The sequence below is a fragment of the Natator depressus genome, chromosome 2 (assembly GCF_965152275.1).
Source record: "Natator depressus isolate rNatDep1 chromosome 2, rNatDep2.hap1, whole genome shotgun sequence".
Taxonomy (NCBI): Eukaryota; Metazoa; Chordata; order Testudines; family Cheloniidae; genus Natator; species Natator depressus.
In genome coordinates, this window is record NC_134235.1 from 231,204,473 (window position 1) to 231,225,492 (window position 21,020).

General features: G+C 41.2%; 1 protein-coding gene across 1 annotated transcript; it reads left to right on the plus strand.

Moving 5' to 3' along the window:
- The first annotated feature begins 280 nt into the window (after positions 1-280).
- LOC141981930 (phthioceranic/hydroxyphthioceranic acid synthase-like) lies at positions 281-20,567 on the plus strand. The gene is made up of 6 exons (XM_074943550.1): positions 281-338; positions 9,074-9,227; positions 9,768-9,928; positions 12,414-12,617; positions 14,521-14,702; positions 14,997-20,567. The coding sequence occupies exons 1-6, from the start codon at positions 281-283 to the stop codon at positions 20,565-20,567; spliced, it is 6,330 nt and encodes a 2,109-aa protein (XP_074799651.1).
- The last annotated feature ends 453 nt before the right edge of the window (positions 20,568-21,020 follow it).

A 21,020-nucleotide genomic window follows, 5' to 3' on the forward strand; every position in this document is an offset into this window, starting at 1 on the left:
GGGTTATAATGGCTCACTCATTGAATATGAGTCAACAGTGTGATGCAGTTTTAAAAAGGCTAATATCAAAAAGGCTGAGATAGTAGCAATCTGGTCACCATTTAGGAGTGTTAATCCCCCACAATTTACATAAAGTGCTCGAGATTAACTTTGTCTGGATGTGTGTGCTTGTGGGAAGTTCACCTTCTGTAAGAATTTTTTTAATTAGACATACATACTTTCATTTGAATTATGTGACATCCAAAAGTGTATTTTGCAGCTCAAGAAAAAATTTGAAAAAATGACTGCGACTGGGGATGAAATTGCCATAGTGGGGATAGGATGCAATTTTCCCGGAGGTAAGTTTTGGATAAATACAAATCACAATACTGATAGAGTATCAAAGAGTGCTGTCATTCAATCATTTGTTTTACTATGTGTTAAGAGATCTATAGGAAGTTTGCGCTACTGTGCAATATGTAGTAATGTCATAGGGAAAGGACTGCATCATTAGCTCTTTCATTTATGGGTTCAAACTACAAAATAAGGATCTGGGATTAGATTTGGAACACTTCATATGTTTTAAAGTTCAGAGAAGACATTTAGGAGTTAATACAGTAAGAGTCACTGCTCTAGGAAGTAGTGTGACTGATTGTGTCACTGCTTATGACAAACAAAGGGCTTGATCCAAAGCCCACTGAAGTTATTAGGAATCCTCTGATTGACTGTATTTGGCTTTGATTAGGCCCAAAGCATTAAGCTCTGTGACTACACATTCCTCTCTGTGCTCCTGGCTTGGCGGGACCCAGTTTTTGCTAATTGCTTCTTCACATAGGACCACATGAGGCAGTTTTTCATTGCTTTGAGATTTAGAGCAAAGCTGACCCAAAATATTATTTAAGATCAGCTTGTAAAAATCATGAGGTATTTAACATGACGGTCAACAGTTCTCATAAGAGAGCCAAGGTGGGTGAGGTAATATCTTTTATTGGACCAACTTTTGTTGGTGAGAGATTCAAGTTTTCGAGTTCGGAGCTCTTCTTCGGGAGTGTCACAGCTAAATACAAGGAGAAACCAATTGTTTAGGATAAGTAGACATATTTCAAGGGACCATTCAAGGTGCAGTGAGCAGTTAAACACCTCTCTAGTCATAGGGCTTGTATTTAGCTATGGCACTCTGATTATGTCTACACTGCAATGTAACATACCCTGGGTTTGTTAACCTAGAGTCTGAGCCTTTACACTCATTTGTAACCCCAGGTTAGGAATTATTGAACCTGGGTCCCAATCTGGGGCTCCAGCATCTACACTGCATTACGCAGGCTTGAGTCCAACTACTCATATCCCAGATTTCCTAGCAACCTCCCAAAATGTGGCCATTCTAGCTTTTGTTCATAGTGCAGTGTGGGAAAACTTGACTGTCCACCAAACTTGACTGTCCAAAGGACAAGACAGTCAGCTTGTGGGACTGTGAAATACTTTTGGTGGACTCACAGAGCACAAGTCCAGTCTAGCTATGTCTATACTGCAAAGCAATAGGGCTTGAACCTTAGGTCCCAGCTTCACTCAGGCTCAGACCGCCCACTTCCAGGGAATCCTGGGACCCTGGGTCAGCAAAATTTGCATGTAGATGGAAGGGGGAGTTAGGCTTGAGCCTAAGTTCAAACCTGGGCTTACATTGCAGTGTACACATACCTTCTGAGTTCATGTCCCAGACCTGAAGAAGTGCTCTGTGAAAGCTTGTCTCTCACCAACAGAATTTGGTCCAATAAAATACATTACCTCACCCACTTTGTCTTTTAATATCCTGGGATGAACACAGCTGCAACAACACTGCATACAACAGTTCACATGGACTAATAGGTGGGTTCATTTCTAGGCTACAGGCCATATTGAGACCTGGGGTAAGCGTGTGTTGGTGATCTCTTGGCGTTCAAGGATGATTTTCTTCCAATAAAATGATAGCCAGTTATTGCTGGTCTCTCTACAGGTGACTAATGAGACCTATCCAGGATCCACAGACCTTGCCATAGTTGGGGCAGACATTTTCCAATGGAAGGGGTGGATCTGGATTGTTAAATTGGGCTGCAGAACATTCCTTCCTCCTTTCCTGTTTCTCTGTTTCCAGTTGTCTCTGGATCTCAGAATACCGGCATTCTTGCCACAAAGTCCTTTGGCATTTTGGTCAATCAAGGGCTTGGGTTTCCCATGAGTTTATGTCAATATTGCACTTCTTCATGTTGGCTTTGAGGGTGTCTAAGTGCTTTTTTTTGCCTGCCCCTTGATCATTGACCATGGCTCAGTTGTGAGAACATAATCTGCTTCGGGAGTCGACTTTCTAGCATTCAGAGAACATGACCAGCAAGTTCAACCCCATTAAGATCCATTCTTTACCCTAGGTCTACATTTTGCCCCAAGTCGCTAAATGAAAAGAATGTGGTGGTGTCGTTCTGTTGCTGTTATAGGAACAGAAATACTCCTAAAAACCTGAGATCTGTGTGGACTATTAGACAAGGTCATGCAGCAATCAAGAAGTATGTGTCAGCCTTCAGATAACGTGGCTGTTTTAGTACATATTATCAGGGTTTGACATTATTCTCTCTCATATACAAACTCTTCTGGTAACTTGAGATGTGGCAGAACTTTATGGACTACACCAGCTTTACATGCATGCATATATTTTAAAAACAGGATTTTCTTTTTAAAACACCAGTTATCTTTTTGGTGGTGTTATTATTATTTATTATTTATTATTACGCATAGATCCTTCCTCGAGTAGCTCTGGGTTGTATTTCCCATATGGCACATGCAACCTCGTCATTCTCCCTTCAAAGGGCAAGCATTGGTGCATACTGTTATGGGACCCTGAATTATAACCACAGACACAATTAGATACTGGATAAACAAACATACATAACCCATGCCAAAGAATCAGGCTTAAAAATTTGGTTTTGGGAAACAAAAAGCACTGGGCCAAATTTTACCATGATTGAGGTTGCACATTGGTGTAAATTGGGGAAAAATGTGTCCATTTTATTATAGAGTTATGCAAATAAAAAGCATGTTAAAAATGACAACTCCAGGTAGACAGCTTTTCCTTCTCCACCACCACCATCAGATTTTTTTCCAGTATCTTGTCTTTCACATTCACATATCATCCTGTTGCCTGATCCATCTGCCACTGGAGTCCCATTGACTTCAGTGGGAGCTGAATAGGGCCTTTGATGAGTAGGAAGCTTTCTTTCCAACCTCTCCAAGATACAACTCCAATACATTTAATGCTTTCCCCCAAAATTGAACAAACGTTCTGAAAATTAATATTTATTATTTTATTATTGGTATTGTGGTAGCACCTAGAGGCCCACGCCCTATTGGAGCCCCTTTGCACTATCACCATACATGCATATAGTGACTTGAGGGTCCCTTCCCCAAAGAGTTTACAATCTAAGGACTTGTCTACATAGCAAGTTCCTGTGCAGCTGCACTCCAGAAGTTTTACTGCATTCTAGCAGTGTCCACATCAGTCATTACCACATGGCAAACTGGTGTGCTGTCGATTCATATTCTGGCTTGCATAGCAGTAACTTGCCATATAGACAAGCCCTAAGTAAATTCTTTGTATCTCTATTTCCTCTCTTGATTTTATATATATATTAGGGCTGTCAAGCCATTAAAAATTAATCACAATTAATCACACAATTAAATAAATTAATCATGATTAATTGCATGATTAATCACGCTGTTAAACAATAATAGAATACCATTTATTTAAATTTTCTTGATGTTTTCTAAATTTTCAAATATATTAATTTCAATTGTAGCACAGAATACAAAGTGTACAGTGCTCACTTTATATTTATTTTTATTACAAATATTTGCACTGTAAAAAACAAAAGAAATAGTATTTTTCAATTCTCCCATTACAAGTACTATAGTGCAATCTTTTTGTCATGAAAGTGCAACTTACAAATGTAGATTTATGTACAAAAATAACTGCATTTAAAACCAAAACAATGTAAAACTTTAGAGCCTACAAATGCACTCAGTCCTACTTCTTGTTCAGCCTATTGCTCAGACAAACAAGTGTATTCACATTTGTGGGAGATAATGCTGCCCGCTTCTTGTTTACAATGGCACCAAAAAGTCAGAACAGGCATTTGCATGGCACTGTTGTAGCCGGCATTGCAAGATATTTGTGTTCAAAATGCGCTAAAGATTCATACGTCCCTTCATGCTTCAACCACCATTCCAGAAGACATGTGTACATGCTGATAACAGGTTCTGCTCGATTACAATCCAAAGCAGTATAGACCAACACATGTTCATGTTCATCGTCTGAGTCAGATGCCACCAGCAGACGGTTGATTTTCTTTTTTGGCGGTTCGGGTTCTGTAGTTTCTGTATCAGAGTGTTGGTCTTTTTAGATTTCTGAATGCATGCACCACACCTTGTCCCTCTCAGATTCTGGAAGGCACTTCAGATTCTTAAACCTTGGTTCAAGTGCTGTATCTTTAGAAATTTCACATTGGTAACTTCTTTGTGTTTTGTCAACTCTGCAGTGAAAGTGTTCTTAAAACAAACAACATATGTTGGGTCATCATCCAAGACTGCTATAACAAGAAATATATGGCAAAATGTGGGTAAAACAGAGCAGGAGACATACAATTCTCCTCCAAGGGGTTCAGTCACAAATTTAATTAATGCATTTTTTTAATGAGCGTCATCAGCATGGAAGCATGTCCTCTGGAAGCATGAAGGGGCGTATAAATGTTTAGCATATCTGGCACATAAATACTTTGCAATGCTGTCTTCAAAAATGCCATGCGAACACCTGTTCTCACTTTCAGGTTACATTGTAAATAAGAAGCGGGCAGCATTATCTCCCAAAAATGTAAACAAACTTGTTTCTCTTAGCGATTGGCTGAACAAGAAGTAGGACTGAGTGGACTTGTAGGCTTTAAAGTTTTACATTGTTTTGTTTTTGAGTGCAGTTTTGTAATAAAAAAATCTACATTTGTAAGTTGCACTTTCATGATAAAGAGATTGCACTACAATACTTGTATGAGGTGAATTGAAAAATACTATTTCTTTTATCATTTTTACAGTGCAAACATTTGTAATAAAAATAATATAAAGTGAGCACTGTAGACTTTGTATTCTGTGCTACAATTGAAATTAATATATTTGAAAATGTAGAAAAAATCCAAAAATATTTAATAAATTTCAGTTGGTATTCTATTGTTTAAGAGTGTGATTAAAGCTGCGATTAATTTTTTGAGTTAATCGCATGAGTTAACTGCGATTAATTGACAGCCCTCAAATATATATATATAAACACACACATATACCCCCACACCAATTCCTGTTTCCTTATATAATTACATCCAAACAAACTATGTAAAAGACAATTAAAGTTGCAATGTCAAGCACGCAGCTGTCAGGAAATAAGGTTGCCTGTGCAGCCTTAATTTGGTCCCTTTGTGTGTATGCATTACAATATGGTCTTTAATTACATGATCACATACTATTTTCCCCAGAGCACCCTGCCTCATTCAGTGCACAAGACGAACAAACTCACTGAATGGGTAGCTTTCTAATATTTTTATTGTCCTCGTCATTCAATGTGTGACCTTCTGCACTACTTACTGCACACCATCCAAACCTGCCTTGAATGTAGAATTATTATTTTTGTCCTGGGCTTTTCTGTGATGCTCTCATAGTATCTTAGTTTTTTACAAACATGAATGAGTCATGGGAGGACATATTATTATCCCCATTATATTCATGGAGAAATGAGGCACAGAAATTAAAGCCAGAAATGTCAAAAGTCTCAGCTAATATTGGGACACAAAATTACCCAATTTGAGACACACTGATTTTTCAGAGTACTTAGCATTTGATAACACTTTGTACGTTCAGTGCACAGCTCCCATCGACTTCAGCTGCAGATGAGAATGCTCAGCCCTTCTGCAAATTGGATCCTAGTTATCTCAAGTTGGGTTCCCAGAAAATGAGTAAAACACAGTGTCCACATGTGAAAAGGTTGATTATTGTGATTTACCCAGCATCTCATAGGAACTCTGTGGCAGAGGCAGGGATAGAATCTAGTTCTCCAGGGTGGCATTTAACTGAGACCATCCTTCCTTTTCTTTTAATCTCCCGCTTTATTCATCACGCAACTTCCAACTGCTGCAACAAATGAGAGAGGGGGTCATTCACAGCCTCATTCACTTCACTACACAACCTTGATTCATTCACAGAGCTCAATATGTCAAAGGGTGGCTGGCCCTTTAAATATACCAAGTCCGCTTCCATGTGCTGGAACGGGTGTTCCCAATTTCTTGAGTCCCCCGGCAGGCAGTGGGAACCTGCTAGGGAAAAATAGCCTCTAGAGAGAAAGCTATGGGAGGCAGTGCTCAGTTAAAAGAGCAAGAAAGAATCCTGTAAGAGGCCTTGAAGCTGGAGGGACTGAGAGAGGCAAAGGGGAAAATCCCTTGGGAACTGTTGTAACACAAACAGACCCCGGTTGTCGGCGGGCAGGATCAAACCAGGGACCTCTGGAGCTTAGTGCATGAGCCTCTATCACATGAGCTAAAAGCCAACTACCTCTTAGCTAAGGCTGTAGAGTGGACTCATTTTATCTCTCTGTCTAAATGGTCCTGGTGGCACTAGATGGACAGAACACCACACCCAGAAGGTGTGTGGATTACACTGTCACTTGGGATAGGCTGAGGAACTGGCTTTTGTGTTTTGCCTATGTTTGGAAGGTAAAACTGTGCCTGGAAAGAGACTCTGCATGTGGCAGTGTGTCCTTCCTGGGCTGGGGACAAGCTACTATGTTACAATGTCCTGTGCACTGAATGAGGCAGGGGTACTATGGAAAAAATAGTATATGACCATGTAATTAAAGACCATATGGTAATACATACACACAAGGGAGATACATTAAGGTTGCATAGGGAACCTTAATTCTGGCATTTCATAATATTTTGAGAGCTTGACTTTACAACCTTAATGTTCTTTTAATGAAGATAGGAATTTACATTTTAAAAAACACAAGTTTTTTTAAAAAACACTTACAAAATGAAAAAAACAAACATTTCATCAGGTGGAACCATCCTGACTCCCACGTGGATTATCATCAGGGCAGGGATCTTAAGTTCCACAGCACAGTCCTCCATCAGTTGAGTTAATGAAGTACCTGAGAGCACTAATCTTCTAGGTGGACCTGCCACTACAGGAGAATGAGACATACCCACTTTGCCAGTGGGTTTCACAGCTATTTGCTAGACAGCAAAGTAATGTTGGGACTCAGGAGTAATAGGTTCAAATTCAGCTTCCGTATGGGAGCATTCTCTAGTGATTATGGACCTTTCTCCACCACCCTCCCCCAGCCAGTCTCTCCCTGTCCTGTCCTACTCCTATACCCCTAGTTTGTCATCTGTCTCCTCCCCTTTTGTTATCCCCCTGGCTCCTGCATGTCACCCGTCTGCTCAACTCCTGCTGTTTTTCTCCTCCTACTCCTATCCTCCCTCATTTTCTGTCCCCTCCACTCACAGCTCCAGCTGCTAAACCCCTTGCTTCCCTGCCCTGCATCTCTTCTTCTCCCCACCCACTTCCCTTCCCTTATCCCTCTGCACTCAAGTCAGGCTCTTTTTGTTTCTCTTTCTCCTTGCTGCGTGGGCACCAGAAGTGGGAGAATTGGGCACACAGGAAAGACAGTCTCCTTAGAGGTCTGCAGCAGCCATAAGCAGCAATTGCAGGAAAAGTCCTGCTCATCCTTGCATCTTGGGGAAGGAGCATGCTCAGTCACCAACGCTAACAAACCCCTACTGAGCATGTGCAAACTGAGATTTTTCAAAAGCTTATAACTTGGCCAAGTTTGGGCAAATTTTCACAGGGATGGGAAAAAGCACATCCCTGAATCCAGAGAAACCCCGGTGCTGAGTTTCAAGTCCTTTCTCCAAAGCATTGAGGTTAGGTGTGAGAGCTTCTCATGGAAATGGCTGTAAGAGTTATTATTATTATGTATTTATTATTTGTATTACCATAGCACTTAGGAGCCCTAGTCATGAACCACGACCCCATTGTGGAAGGTGCTACACAAACACAGCACAAAAAGGCAGTCCCTGCCCCAAGGAGGTTACAAACTAAGTATAAGACAACAGATGAATACAGACTGACAGACAGACAGATGGGAAATAGAAGGAAACAGACAGACAATATTGGTCAGGATGTTTGACCGTGGGCTCAGCGCACCAGTAGCCTGATGGACAAAACAGCACGGGCAAAGTTATAAGTAACTGATAATGGTCTTCTAGTGGGAAATGTCACTCTAGATTTCACTATCAGTGCAGCCCATCATTTTATTAACCCTCAACAGAAGAAAAGCACCATACGGGAACTGAAAAGATAATCAAACCCTTCACTGATTATGCCTACACAACCACATCTCTATCTCTGGGAAGATAAAACTCAAACTCTACCCCCAATAAACATCAAGCCCCTGTCAAACAGGGTAACCAAGAATAGGACATGTGAAGCCGACCTATGAAAAGGACAAACTCTGTACATTACAATGAAAGATGACGGGCCAACTTGCAACAATTTTATGTGTGTGCAAACTCCACTGACTTTAATGAAGTTACAGTTAAGTTAACACAACAGTAGCCAGGATTACATACGCTATTATGCCAGAAGTCCGTTAGTTTGTGCACACTGATAAATACTGAATTGTGACCAGTTTATATCTTGTATAAACAAGATGGCAGATGTGACTATCTCTGATGCCCTTAATGGTTTGGAAAAACATCCCTACATCTCTCAAAATGGAGAAAAAATGAGGATTTTGTGTGTGTTTTGTTTTTTTGTAAAACATGCAGAATTTGAGGAGACACAGAAGCACCATTCATCTGCAAATCTTTAATTTCCTTATAACTTGGGAATTTTCATTTGCTTATCATCAGTAACTTTATTTTTAAAGACAATGTAACATTTTACTTTTATACGGTAGATCTATGAGGATTTCAATTTCAGTATGTGCTGTTAAAAAAAACCCATTTAATCTGTTTTAAAAAAAATATTCATGCAACAGGTGAAGGAATCGACAATTTCTGGCAAGTATTGGTGGAGGGCAGAAACTGTACCAGAGAAATAACCCCAGAAAGATTCAATACCAGAGAATGGTATGATCCAGATGATAACAAACCAGGAAAAATATGCACAACACGAGCTGCTCTTATTGATGGGTAAGCCTGTTTCTGTGTTCCAAAACCACTAGCCAAATTTTCTTAAATTATATGTTAAAGCTTAATCCTGTTCCCACTGAAGTAAATAGCTTTGGCTTCAATGGAGCCATCACAATTTACACCATCTGAGAATCTGCCCCTTTTCTCATAAGCAGAGCTGGTCGAAACACAGAATTTCCATTCCACAGGAAATTTCAACATTTCAAAATATCTGAAATTTCAATTTTTTTTGTTTCAGAAAAATCAAACTGTTTTCATTTGTTTTTTTTCTAAACAAAACAAGGCAGTTGGCTGCCCCTGATTCCGTGGGGCACCCTGGGAATACTCTGCCTGGGTGCCATCAGAACTTTATCGATACCAGACTGTCTCTGTGAAACATTTTTGATTTTGACAAATCAGCAAATTCCGATTAGAAAAGTATCACTGGCATTTTTTCCAACCAGCTCTACTGTAAAACCTAACAATGCTCTCTCTCGCTCTATATATCTAGTAGTGTATGCTGTATATATATCATATCATTTCCTGGTTTGTATGTCTTAGATTTAACACATTTGACAACAGGCTGTTCAGAATTAATGATCTGGAAGCTGAGCGCATGGATCCTCAACAAAAGTTACTCCTGGAATGCACGTACAGAGCACTGGAGGATGCAGGAGTCACAATGGAAAATATCAGTGGCACCAAAACAGGGGTTTTTGTTGGTAAGCTCGCAGTCTAATGACAAACTATTTCATACATTTAACATCTTGGAAAACAGTACACATTTCCATATACTATAGAAAGTTATCTAACTTTATCTAATGATAGAAAATCTAAAGCTAACATACTAGGAACAATGCTTCATACTGTATGTTATAAACAGCTCACATTATCTAATTAGGTTATGGTATTGTTCATTGCTACATAAATGATACTCTAAGGCAGTGGTCTCCAAACTTTCTGGATCGTGCACCCCCGGGCCAGCTCTAGGGAAGCAAAAAAAAGAGCTGCCGCCGGCGTGCCGCCGAAGACGGAGCGGGGAGAGCCGAGCTGCCGCCGGCGTGCCGCCGAAGACGGAGCGGGGAGAGCTGAGCTGCCGCCGGCGTGCCGCCGAAGACGGAGCGGGGAGACCCGAGCTGCTGCCGACGTGCCGCCAAAGAATCAAAGGTCCAGGAGCGCTGCCGCCGCCGTGGTAGTGGCGCTTCTTCTGTGGCACTCCTCCTGCCGCGCACCCCCAGAAATGGTCTTGCGCACCCCCTGGGGTGTGCGCACCCCACTTTGGAGGCCACTGCTCTAAGGCAGTGGTTTTCAAACTTCGGGTTGTGAGCCAGTACTGGGTTGCGGAATGTAAGGCACTGGGTCGCGGCAGCTCTGGTCAGCACCACCGACCAGGCCATTAAAAGTCCCATCAGCGGTGCTGCCTGGTAAGGCAGGCTAGTCCCTACCTGTTCTAACACTGCGCTGCACCCAGGAAGTGCCCAGCAGCAGGTCCGGCTCCTAGGCGGGGGGCCACAGGGCTCCAAGCGCTGCCCCCACCCCGAGCATGGGCTCCGCACTCCCATTGGTCAGTTCCCGGCCAATGGGAGCTGGGAGGGCAGTGCCTGCGGGCGAGAGCCGTGTGGAGCTGCTTGCGCGCCTCTGCCTAGGAGCCAGACCTGCTGCTTGTCGCTGTAAGGTAGGGAAGGTAGCCGCCTGAGGTAAGGTGGGAAGCCTGCCTTAGCACCCCTGCTGCGCTGCTGACTGGGTGCCGCTTGAGGTAAGCCCACGCCCCAATCCTCTGCCTCAGCCCTGAGCCCCTCCCACACCCCAAACCCCTCATCCCCAGCTCCGTTGGGTCGCGGGCATCAACAATTTTCTTCAACTGGGTCACCAGAAAAAAAAGTTTGAAAACCACTGCTCTAAGGTTAAGTCTACACTAGAGAGCTTACAGCAGTGCAGTTGTACTGATGTATCTGCACAGCTGTAAGATCTCTAGTGTAGCCGCTTTAAGCCGATGAGAAAGAGAGCTCCTGTCGACATAATTAATCCACCCCCACGAGCGGTGGTTGCTATGTTGGTGGGAGAGCTTTCCGCCCACACCGGCACTTATATTGTTGTAACTTATGTCGCTCAGGGGCTGGAATATTCAGACCCCTGAGCGACATAAGTTTTGCTGACATAAGTGGTAGTGTAGACATAGCCTAAGTCTAAATCACAAACAGCACTGCCTGGCTAAGGAGTGGGGTGGACACTGTGCTCTCTGGACGGAAGTAGCACTGTGGATGCTTCCCTTGCATTCCTGATGACTCTGGGAGCCTTTGTACCTCCAGCTCCTGGTGCTCCAGCTGGACCGGTCCAGCTCCTCCCTCCTCCCACTGCAGGGCTGCATGCCCACGGACTCAGTAACACGGCCCCTTTCCCCTCACCTGTCTGCTCACAGGGAATCATAGAATATTAGGGTTGGAAGAGACCTCAGGAGGTTGTCTAGTCCAACCCCCTGCTGAAAGCAGGATCAACACCAATTAAATTATCCCAGCTAGGGCTTTGTCAAGCCAAGCCTTAAAAACCTCCAAGGACGGAGATTCCACCACCTCCCTAGGCAACCCATTTCAGTCCAGGGAGACTATTGGGAGTGCAGCTCCTGCTCTTGCCTCACCAAACCCAATGTCTCATAAGCAAGCTAAGCCCTGCATGGCCACATGGGATGGTTCTTATATGGCCTCACTGCCCTGCCCAGCTCCATAGGGCTGTGTCAATATCGAGCACTAAGGCCTGGGCTACACAAGAAAGTTGTGCTGGTTTCACTAAAGGTGTGATTTTAAACCCAGCCAGTTAACCAGAGCAAAAGGCTCCGTGAACTCTCTTATTTCCATTTAAACCAGGCTCATTTTGGTTTAGTTTAAGTTATTTAGGAATCCGTTTAAGTTAAATCAAAATAGGGGTTTGTCCCAGTGTCACTGAATTAGTTTAGAATCACACCTTTAGTTAGATAAGGGCAACTTTCTCTTGCAGACACGCCCTTCATGTCATTTAATATCTTCAGACAGATTTCAAGTCTCAAATATATAGATCAGGAGTGAAATCCAATACAGCCAGGATTTCACCTTAGGTGCTGACATAAAACAGCATAGGATAAAACTAGGAGAGCAAAGAACACCACTAGGTTTAGATCTGATCACCTGTTTTAATCTCTCTTACTAACATGAAACATGTCTGCTGTTTTTACAGGTCTTATGAATCGAGACTATGAGATCATTGCAAGCAGAGCAGTAACTGAAATAAATCATTACGATGGGACTGGGGCAGCAATGAGCATAGCTGCTAACAGGATTTCATACACTTTTAATCTGACTGGACCATCACTTGCCATTGATACTGCATGCTCATCATTTCTTTTTGCTTTGCATTACGCCTCACAAGCAGTTAAACAAGGTATTGGGACTAAAAGTAAATAAGCAAATAAATTAGGATTGCTACAGCAATTAAACTGCTAAGGTATATATGTGCAGTACTAGAATTTGACTAATATCACAGCTAGTAAGGACTAAAAGCATTTGCATTTCACCATTACCAAAATGAACAAAATGAAACTTTTGCACTCGCAGTTCCTGTGACAGGCAACAGCAATTGCCAATCACTCTCACTGATTATCAGCAACCATGAAAGATTTGAGTATGATGTTCTGCGGTGCAATCCAGACCAGTGAGGGGTTGTGTCGCCTCCTGTCCTGTAACCTGGGATACCTCACAATGCTTTGGTGCTGCAGCTCCCAACCTGGGCCCCTCACAAACAGCAAAATAGCATGCAAGTCACACCCTGTGTGTCTGTATATAGCTACAGCTTGCCAGCACTCTCCAGTCACACTCTGGCTTCCACCAACCTTGTTTACCACATGCAGGAGAACTCCACCACACTCCCAGTCCTGGATTTCCCTCAAAAAAATGTTTGCTTTGCACTGCCTGGACCTCTCTTGATAGTCCAGATATATTAGGTCTGTTGCTCCTCTAAGGGGATCAATATACAGCAATTTGCCACCTTAAAAGGAGTTACTCAAACCATTCACAATACTGGATTTGTTTTGATTAAATAATAAAATAAGTATATTTAATTACAAAGAGAGAGATATTTAATTTAAATGAGTACAAGTATAGGGCATTAAAGTTAGAAGTAGTTACAAAAGAAATAGAGATAAAACACTTAACAAACTACACTTGATTCAAGGTGAAGTCCCTTACCACATAATTCCAGTGATATCGCTGACCAAATTCTCAGACCATGATCTGCCCCAAAGTTCAAAGTCTGTTTCTTTTGTCTTCTTAAGTGAAGGAGAGAGAGCGATGGTTAGGGAGGGATAACTTGAGATGTTTTTGCTTTGGGATGTTTATAGTTCAGTCACCCTTTGAAATGCATTTTCCTGAGGTTTACCCTTCTAGACAAAGTTCATTCTCGATGTGAGGAAGGAAACAAGGAGTCTCATCGTGAAAGACATTTCATGCTATTGTTTGATAAAATGAAGATTTCCTTCTCTGCCTAGGGTGACCAAACAGCAACTGTGAAAAATCATGACGGGGGGGCGGGTAACAGGAGCCTATATAAGAAAAAGACCCAAAAATCGGGACTGTCCCTATAAAAGCGGGACCTCTGGTCACCCTATCTCTGCCTCTTACTACTTACTGTAAAGTGAGGTAAACACACATTCCTGTGTTTAAGACAGACCTACCTGACCTACCTAATCTGGGCTATGTGTGCTTGGACATGTGCCACCACCAGCATTCCTGGGGAATTCATAACTTTACGTGTAATGTTGCTACCTAAATTTCACCATGATATTATTGACCCACGAGTTATTAGTTTTCAAATGACACCTCATATTTTGCACAAAGATTATTACAATAGTGTGTAGGGTGTGAATATAGGGGCGCATTTGGTCACAAAGAGCTTTCCATTTTTAGGAACTTGCGAAATTGTTAGTGTCTGCCATTCTGCCCTATCACACTATCATGATACATGGAGGGTTGGGTGGTTTTTTTACTTTTATTTTTTTAGACAAGAGTATTTACTACCTCAGTGACTTCTAATAATATTCTGCTGTCTACTCAGGCCCATTCCAAACACTGAGAATTTTACCATCTGTTGGGTTTCAGGGCCTGAAAGTCTGAATTTGTCTATGAACTTTCAGTGGGTCAGTTCTGTTTTTATAATCTCTCTGCAAATTCTTTCATTTTATCAGCAATGGGCAATGCTGTCAATTCAAGTATATTACTACAGTGTATTAACGTAAATCTGTAGAGATGCACAGAAGATGGAAAACAGTCAGACATTTATTTTACTACAGGAGATTGTGAAGCGGCTCTGTGTGGAGGAGTGAACTGCATTATAGATCCCCGCACCTTCGTATCTCTGAGTAAAGCAAAAATGATCTCTCCCGAGGGGATGAGTAAGCCCTTTTCTAAAAAGGCAAATGGTTACGGAAGGGGAGAAGGCTGTGGTGTTCTTTTACTGAAGCCACTAAAAAAGGTAGGTTTATTTTCATAGAGCTTCCAAAAATAAGATTTCCAGGTAACCAGGACTGTGTAATTCCCATTCTACTACGTCCTCCTATAGGAGGACATATTCACAGCTTTAGATGCAACTCTTCGACTGTGAAGTTAATATCCAGGGCTAAAATATTTAGGCACTTATCCTAGTGTAAGAAAGAAGAGTACACTGAACAATAAAACAAAATGTTCTGTCTGCTCTTGCTTTTGTGGTCTTCCTTACATTGTAAAAATTCCAAATGATCCCATACCTTAATTCCTTCTTCTGAAACAGGCACTAGAAGACCACAACAGAATATGGGGAGTTATAAACATCAGTGCAGTAAATCAGAATGGCAGATCCGTGACTCCAATCACAAGACCATCTCAGACAGCACAGGAAAAGTTACTACGCAGCATTTATCTGACTCATGTTGACCCATCAGTTGTGCAGTATGTTGAAGCACATGGCACAGGAACTCCTGCTGGAGATCCTACAGAAGCAGAGAGCCTAGGTAGCATCATTGGTAATAACAGATCTCCTAAAATGCCTGTTTTAAAGATTGGTTCTGTTAAAGGGAATGTTGGTCATGCTGAATCAGCTGCCGGGGCAGCTGGGTTAATTAAAGTTCTTTTAATGATGCACCATGAAACGATTGTTCCATCTTTGCACTACAGAGAGGATATTAGTAGCATAAATACAGAGAAATTAAATCTATCAATTCCAACGACTGTAGAGAAATGGGAAGAGTCGAGAGAATTTGGAAGAGTAGCTGGTGTGAGCTGTTTTGGATTTGGGGGAACGAATGCCCATGTTGTTGTCAGACAGTTCAAGCAAACACAGGTTCTTCCCTCTTTTAAACGACCGATTGAATTATTTGTACTCTCTGCGGCTTCAAGCAAATCCCTCAACTTGACAATGGAAGACTCAGCTGAGCAGTTAAACAAAAGCACCTCAGTAACTCTCCCAAATCTGGCCTATACATCTGCCTGTAGAAGAAGCCATGTAAATTACAAGTACAGAAAAGCATTTGTTACAAACTCTCTTCGACATTTACAGCAACAAGTTGCATTAGCAGCTAAAACAGAAATAACTCCGTCAAAGACGACTCCACAACTAGTTTTTGTGTTCTGTGCTAATGGAGTAAATTTCAAAGGGATCTGCAAGACATTATTGAGTTCAGAGGCAGTATTCAGAGACAAATGTAAAGAAATAGAAATGTTATTTCAGCAATATGTACCCATCAGCCTCCTGGAATTAACAGAAAGTGAATGTGAGGATTTCTCAAGGCCAGAAATTGCCCAGCCGTTGCTTTTTACTCTCCAGGTTGCCTTAACTTCTCTTCTGAAACACTGGGGAATTAAGCCAGTGGCTGCTGTTGGCCATTCAGTTGGAGAAGTTGCTGCTGCCCATTGTGGAGGGTTTCTTTCCCTTGAAGATGCCGTCAAAGTAATTTATCACAGGAGTAGGTTACAGGCGAAGGTTACCGGAGGCAGAATGTTGGTAGTTGGTAACATCCCTGTTCAAGAAGTATCAGAAGCCCTCGGCCTGTATTCTGGGAAGGTGTGCATTGCAGCTTTTAACAGCCCTTCTTCCTGTACCTTGTCTGGAGACGCAGACTCTGTGAGTGCCCTTCAGAAAAAACTAGCTCAACTATTCAGCAAGAGAGACATATTTCTTCATGTTTTACATGTTCCAACTGCATACCACAGCCACATGATGGATCCAATAGTAAAGGAGATGATGGAGCATTTACAGTATTTGGAAAAACAGAAGCCAGAAATTGAAGTGATTTCAACACTGACTGGGAAGGCTGCTTCCGCAGATGATTTCACTACAGGCAAGTTCTGGGCCCGACACGCTCGAGATCCTGTTGCTTTCACACAGGCCATAGTGACTTCAGCTAGAGAAAAGGACAATGTTGTGTTTGTTGAAATAGGCCCTGAAAGAGCATTACAGAGGTATATAATGGAAACGCTAGGCAAACAAACTAGAGTTTTGTCCTCCTTGCAAACTGATAAAGAATATCAGACGCTTCTTACTCTTGCAGGGAATCTGTTTGAACTGGGATATAATCCTGACTGGCATCACTTTTGTGAAGGGTATCAAAGCATTCCAGCAGCGTTTCCCAGGTATCAGTTTGATCGTAAGAAGCTAATGGCCTATTTGGACATCCATCAACAAGCAAATCGAAGAGCTGTAAACTCAAATCATCCTTTGATTTACAGTTTGAACAATGACAACACCGAATTCAACTGCCCAGTGTCCCAGGCATCAGCACCCTATTTATATGAGCACAAGAACAATGGCGTTGCTTTAGTTCCAGGTGCATTTTTTGTAGAGCTCGCTTTGGCGTCTGTGATGAGTAGCTCGAGGCCGAAAGTGCCTTTAAGTACTTGTCAGATTAGTATCAATTTTTTGGCACCATGTGTTTTAAACCAGAAGTCCCATGTTTTAAAGATAGAATTGGCATCACAAAAAACAGTGACAGATTTCAAAATACTGTCATCCTCAGCTGCAGTTTATGCATCAGGACAAATTACAAAGAAGTCTGAAGCTGCGGTGGAAGAAAACAGCATCTCCTTTCAAGACATCTTTCATAGGTGTAAATCAGTAGTTACAGCAGATGCAGTTTATGAAACACTGTCTCAAGTTGGATTTCAATATGGTTCCATGTTCAGACAGTTAAGGGATGTATTTTATTGTGAAGATCTAAAAGAAGCTATAACCAGCATAAAGGTGAACAGAGAGACCAGAGAAGAGATATCTGACTATTGTATCCATCCAGTGCTGTTAGACTGTTTTCTACAGATGACAGCTGTCATGACGACAATAACTTTCCAAACCAGAGCAGGCTTTCCTTCTGGCATAGGCAGCCTTGTAGTTTTCAGACCTTTGGAGGAGGAAATGATGATATATTTGAAAACAAGCAAATCGACTAGGAACTACTTAGAGGTCTGTGGATGCTTTACAGATAAACGTGGCTCTGTTTTGGCAGAACTGAAACATGTTGGGATCACTTTTATGAAGCCAACATCCCCAAGAGACAATGACTTGCTCTTTGAAAATAAGTGGAAAGAAATTTTCCCCCCTCAGACCATAGGAAGTTTAGGGGAAGCACCCAGAGTCATTGTGTTTGCTGACAAACTTGGAATAGCTCAGCAACTCAAAAAATACTTACACAATGAGTCGAGATATATTATGTATGAAGATTGGGAGATGTTGCTGGAAGTGAAGAGTTCAGAAATGACTTCACAACATCAAATGAAAAGGGAGCTTGAAGACTACCAGGATGTTTTGTTCATGTGGGGAATTCAGAAGTTAAATGACGAGTTCCCAAGCAAAGTGGTGGCACATTTAGCTAAATGTTGTGAGGCTTATCGCCAACTTATTGTGGCATTAAGAGAGAAAAAATCCAGTTGTTCAGTTAGAATAATCACCTACAGAACAACAGATAGAAATGTAGATCATCTTAACCCTGGATTTGCTTTGTGTGGCATGACGAGAACCTGCGTAATAGAAGTTTCAGGAATCACATTTCAGATGATTGACATCAGCTCTTTGAGTACACTGGACATCTCAGCCTTAGCAGATGTTATTGTAAAATATAAAGGACAGGATTATCCAGAAATTTGGATCAATCAAGGAAGAATTTACACTTCAGAAATCAGACGCACACCATTTAAAGATGTGGATTACAGTCAACCTTCAAAGTCTCCTCCGAACTCAGAGATGTTCACTTTATACACTACAGATCCTTACCAAGTGAAAGATTTATCTGCTGAAATAGCCAATAATACCATTACTCAGCTTGAAAATCACAGTGTTGAAGTTCAAATGGATAAAATATGCATCCATTCAGAAGACTATTTTCCTGTTAGCGTTTCAAGCTGTAACTTTGGGAATACATTGTATTGGAATTCATATACAATAGACAAACATAAGCTTTTAGCTCTGGACTTCAGTGGCACAGTAACTGCAGTAGGCAGTGAAGTGAAAAAAGTTAAGGTGGGAGATCAAGTTGTTTCATGTTATCCTGTTGTTGCATCATCAAGAGTCAAGGTTCCAGGGACAGTTTGTTTCAACATCAAAAAGTTTCCATGCTTTAGAAATGTTCCTTGTGTGTCATACTTTATGGTAGCATGGGAAATTGTGAATCAAACATTACCAAAGGTGAAACACAGTGGGACTTTAGGTATTATTTCTACTGAACCAGAATCAGTTTTGTGCAAAGTGCTTACTCTGACAGCACAGGAAACGGGCTGGAGAACAGTACTTGCAACACCTACGTCTGATCAGTGGCAACGTGTAAATCAGTGCAATGCCCTTGTTTATCTGCCTCCAATAGATGGAATGTCTAAGGAATTTCTAGTCCATCTTTCCCACCTCCGAGACCTTGTGATAGTACATGGTAATCAACGGTCTGAATCTTTTCGATACCTACTTGGAAGTGATCAAGAAAATATCCGTGTTCATGTACTGAAACTTATCAGTATCTTTCAGAAAGCATCTCTAAAACAATGCCTAAGGGCTGTCCATGGATGGATCAAATCAATGCAAATGAAACAATTTCAAAACCTATCGTATTCTGTTTTTCAGCAGACTGAGAACTTTGAAAGTACAAACACTGCAGCGACCTCCTATTTCACCTGCAGATGTATCCCACTTGTTGTGCTAAAAGGGGATGTGAAGACCAACAGGATTTCAGACATACCAGTATATGAAGCACAGAAGAAAATGTTTAAGCAGAATGCAGTTTACATAGTGGCAGGGGGACTTACTGGGCTTGGATTTGAAACTGTGAAATTTATAGCCCAGAACGGAGGGGGCTGTATTGCAATACTTTCAAGGAGCAATCCAAGCAGTGAGAAGCAAGAAGAAATCAAGGCTTTGCAAAATCAGTATGAAGGGAGCAGAATAGTCAGTCTTCAGTGTAATGTCATTTCTCACTTACAGGTTGAGAAAGCTATCAGTTCAATTGACACAATCTTTCCAAAGAGTCCAATCAAAGGTGTATTCCATAGTGCCGTGGTTTTGCATGATGGACGTCTTGAAGCTCTGAACCTGTCTCACTTTGAGAAAGTGTTAAGTCCCAAAGTTGCAGGGGCAATAAATCTCCACCGGGCTACCATAGGGCAGGAACTTGACTATTTTGTGTGTTACTCCTCTGTTACTTCATTTATTGGAAATTCAACACAAGCAAACTATGCTGCTGCTAATTCTTTCCTGGATGTTTTCTGCCACTACAGGAGGAATTGTGGACTTTCAGGACAATCCATTAATTGGGGTGCCTTGAATCTTGGATTATTGCTAAATCAAAATCACATTCAAAATATTTTGGAATTCAAAGGCATAGATATTCTGCAGATACATGAAATTTATGAATATCTTAAAAAAAGCTTAATTCTGAATAACCCTCAGCAAGCTGTAGTAAAATTAAATTTTGGAACTCTAAGCAATCATGTTCTTTCTCGAATAGCATCACTCAAAAGTCGCTTCTATACACTAATTTCAGAAGAACTGGGCAGTAAGCTTGACCTATCTGAACAAAGTACATCTCAGAATATATCTCCCATCAATTCTGAAGATTATATCACCTCTCTGGTGAGTTATCTCAGTAATAGAAACTTGAGTGATCTTACAATGAACACATCACTTGCATCACTGGGCATGGACTCTATGTTAGCCATGACGCTACAGAATCGTATCTTTCATGAGAGAAGGGTGGAAATTCCCCTTGTGAAACTACTTGATCCTTACACAACTATGTCGAGTTTAGTACTACTTTTAGAGGAAAGTTCTAAAGAAAGTGGGATACTTGAGAAAACAACTCATGTAGCAGAAAATATCTATTATGGAAACTGATGATAGAAACCCATTCATGTAGCAATCTGGTAATTCTGAAGCTACTTGGACCCTAGTGATATTTTGAAAAGAATCATCATAGATTTGAGGTCGAGTAAAGCTTTCAGTAATAATAAGTTAGCTCTTTTGGCCATTAAATCATCTTAGTTTTGATACTACATTAGCTTTGTTACTCTGTGTTTTATTGGATGTATCATACCTTGTGTATGTAGCACATATTTTTTGTAACTGTGTATTATCAAAAATACAAGTACATTAATGTATATATTTATTTTGCAGATTTGTATATGAGATAAAATATAAGGTAAATTGTATATTTTTACAACCATTTTTGGTATTAATCAAGAGTAGATTGATTTGACCACATCTTAATTTATGAACATACTAAAATAAAAGACAATACTTTAGCAATTATTTTTATTGGTATTTTTATTACTTGTGTATCACATATCT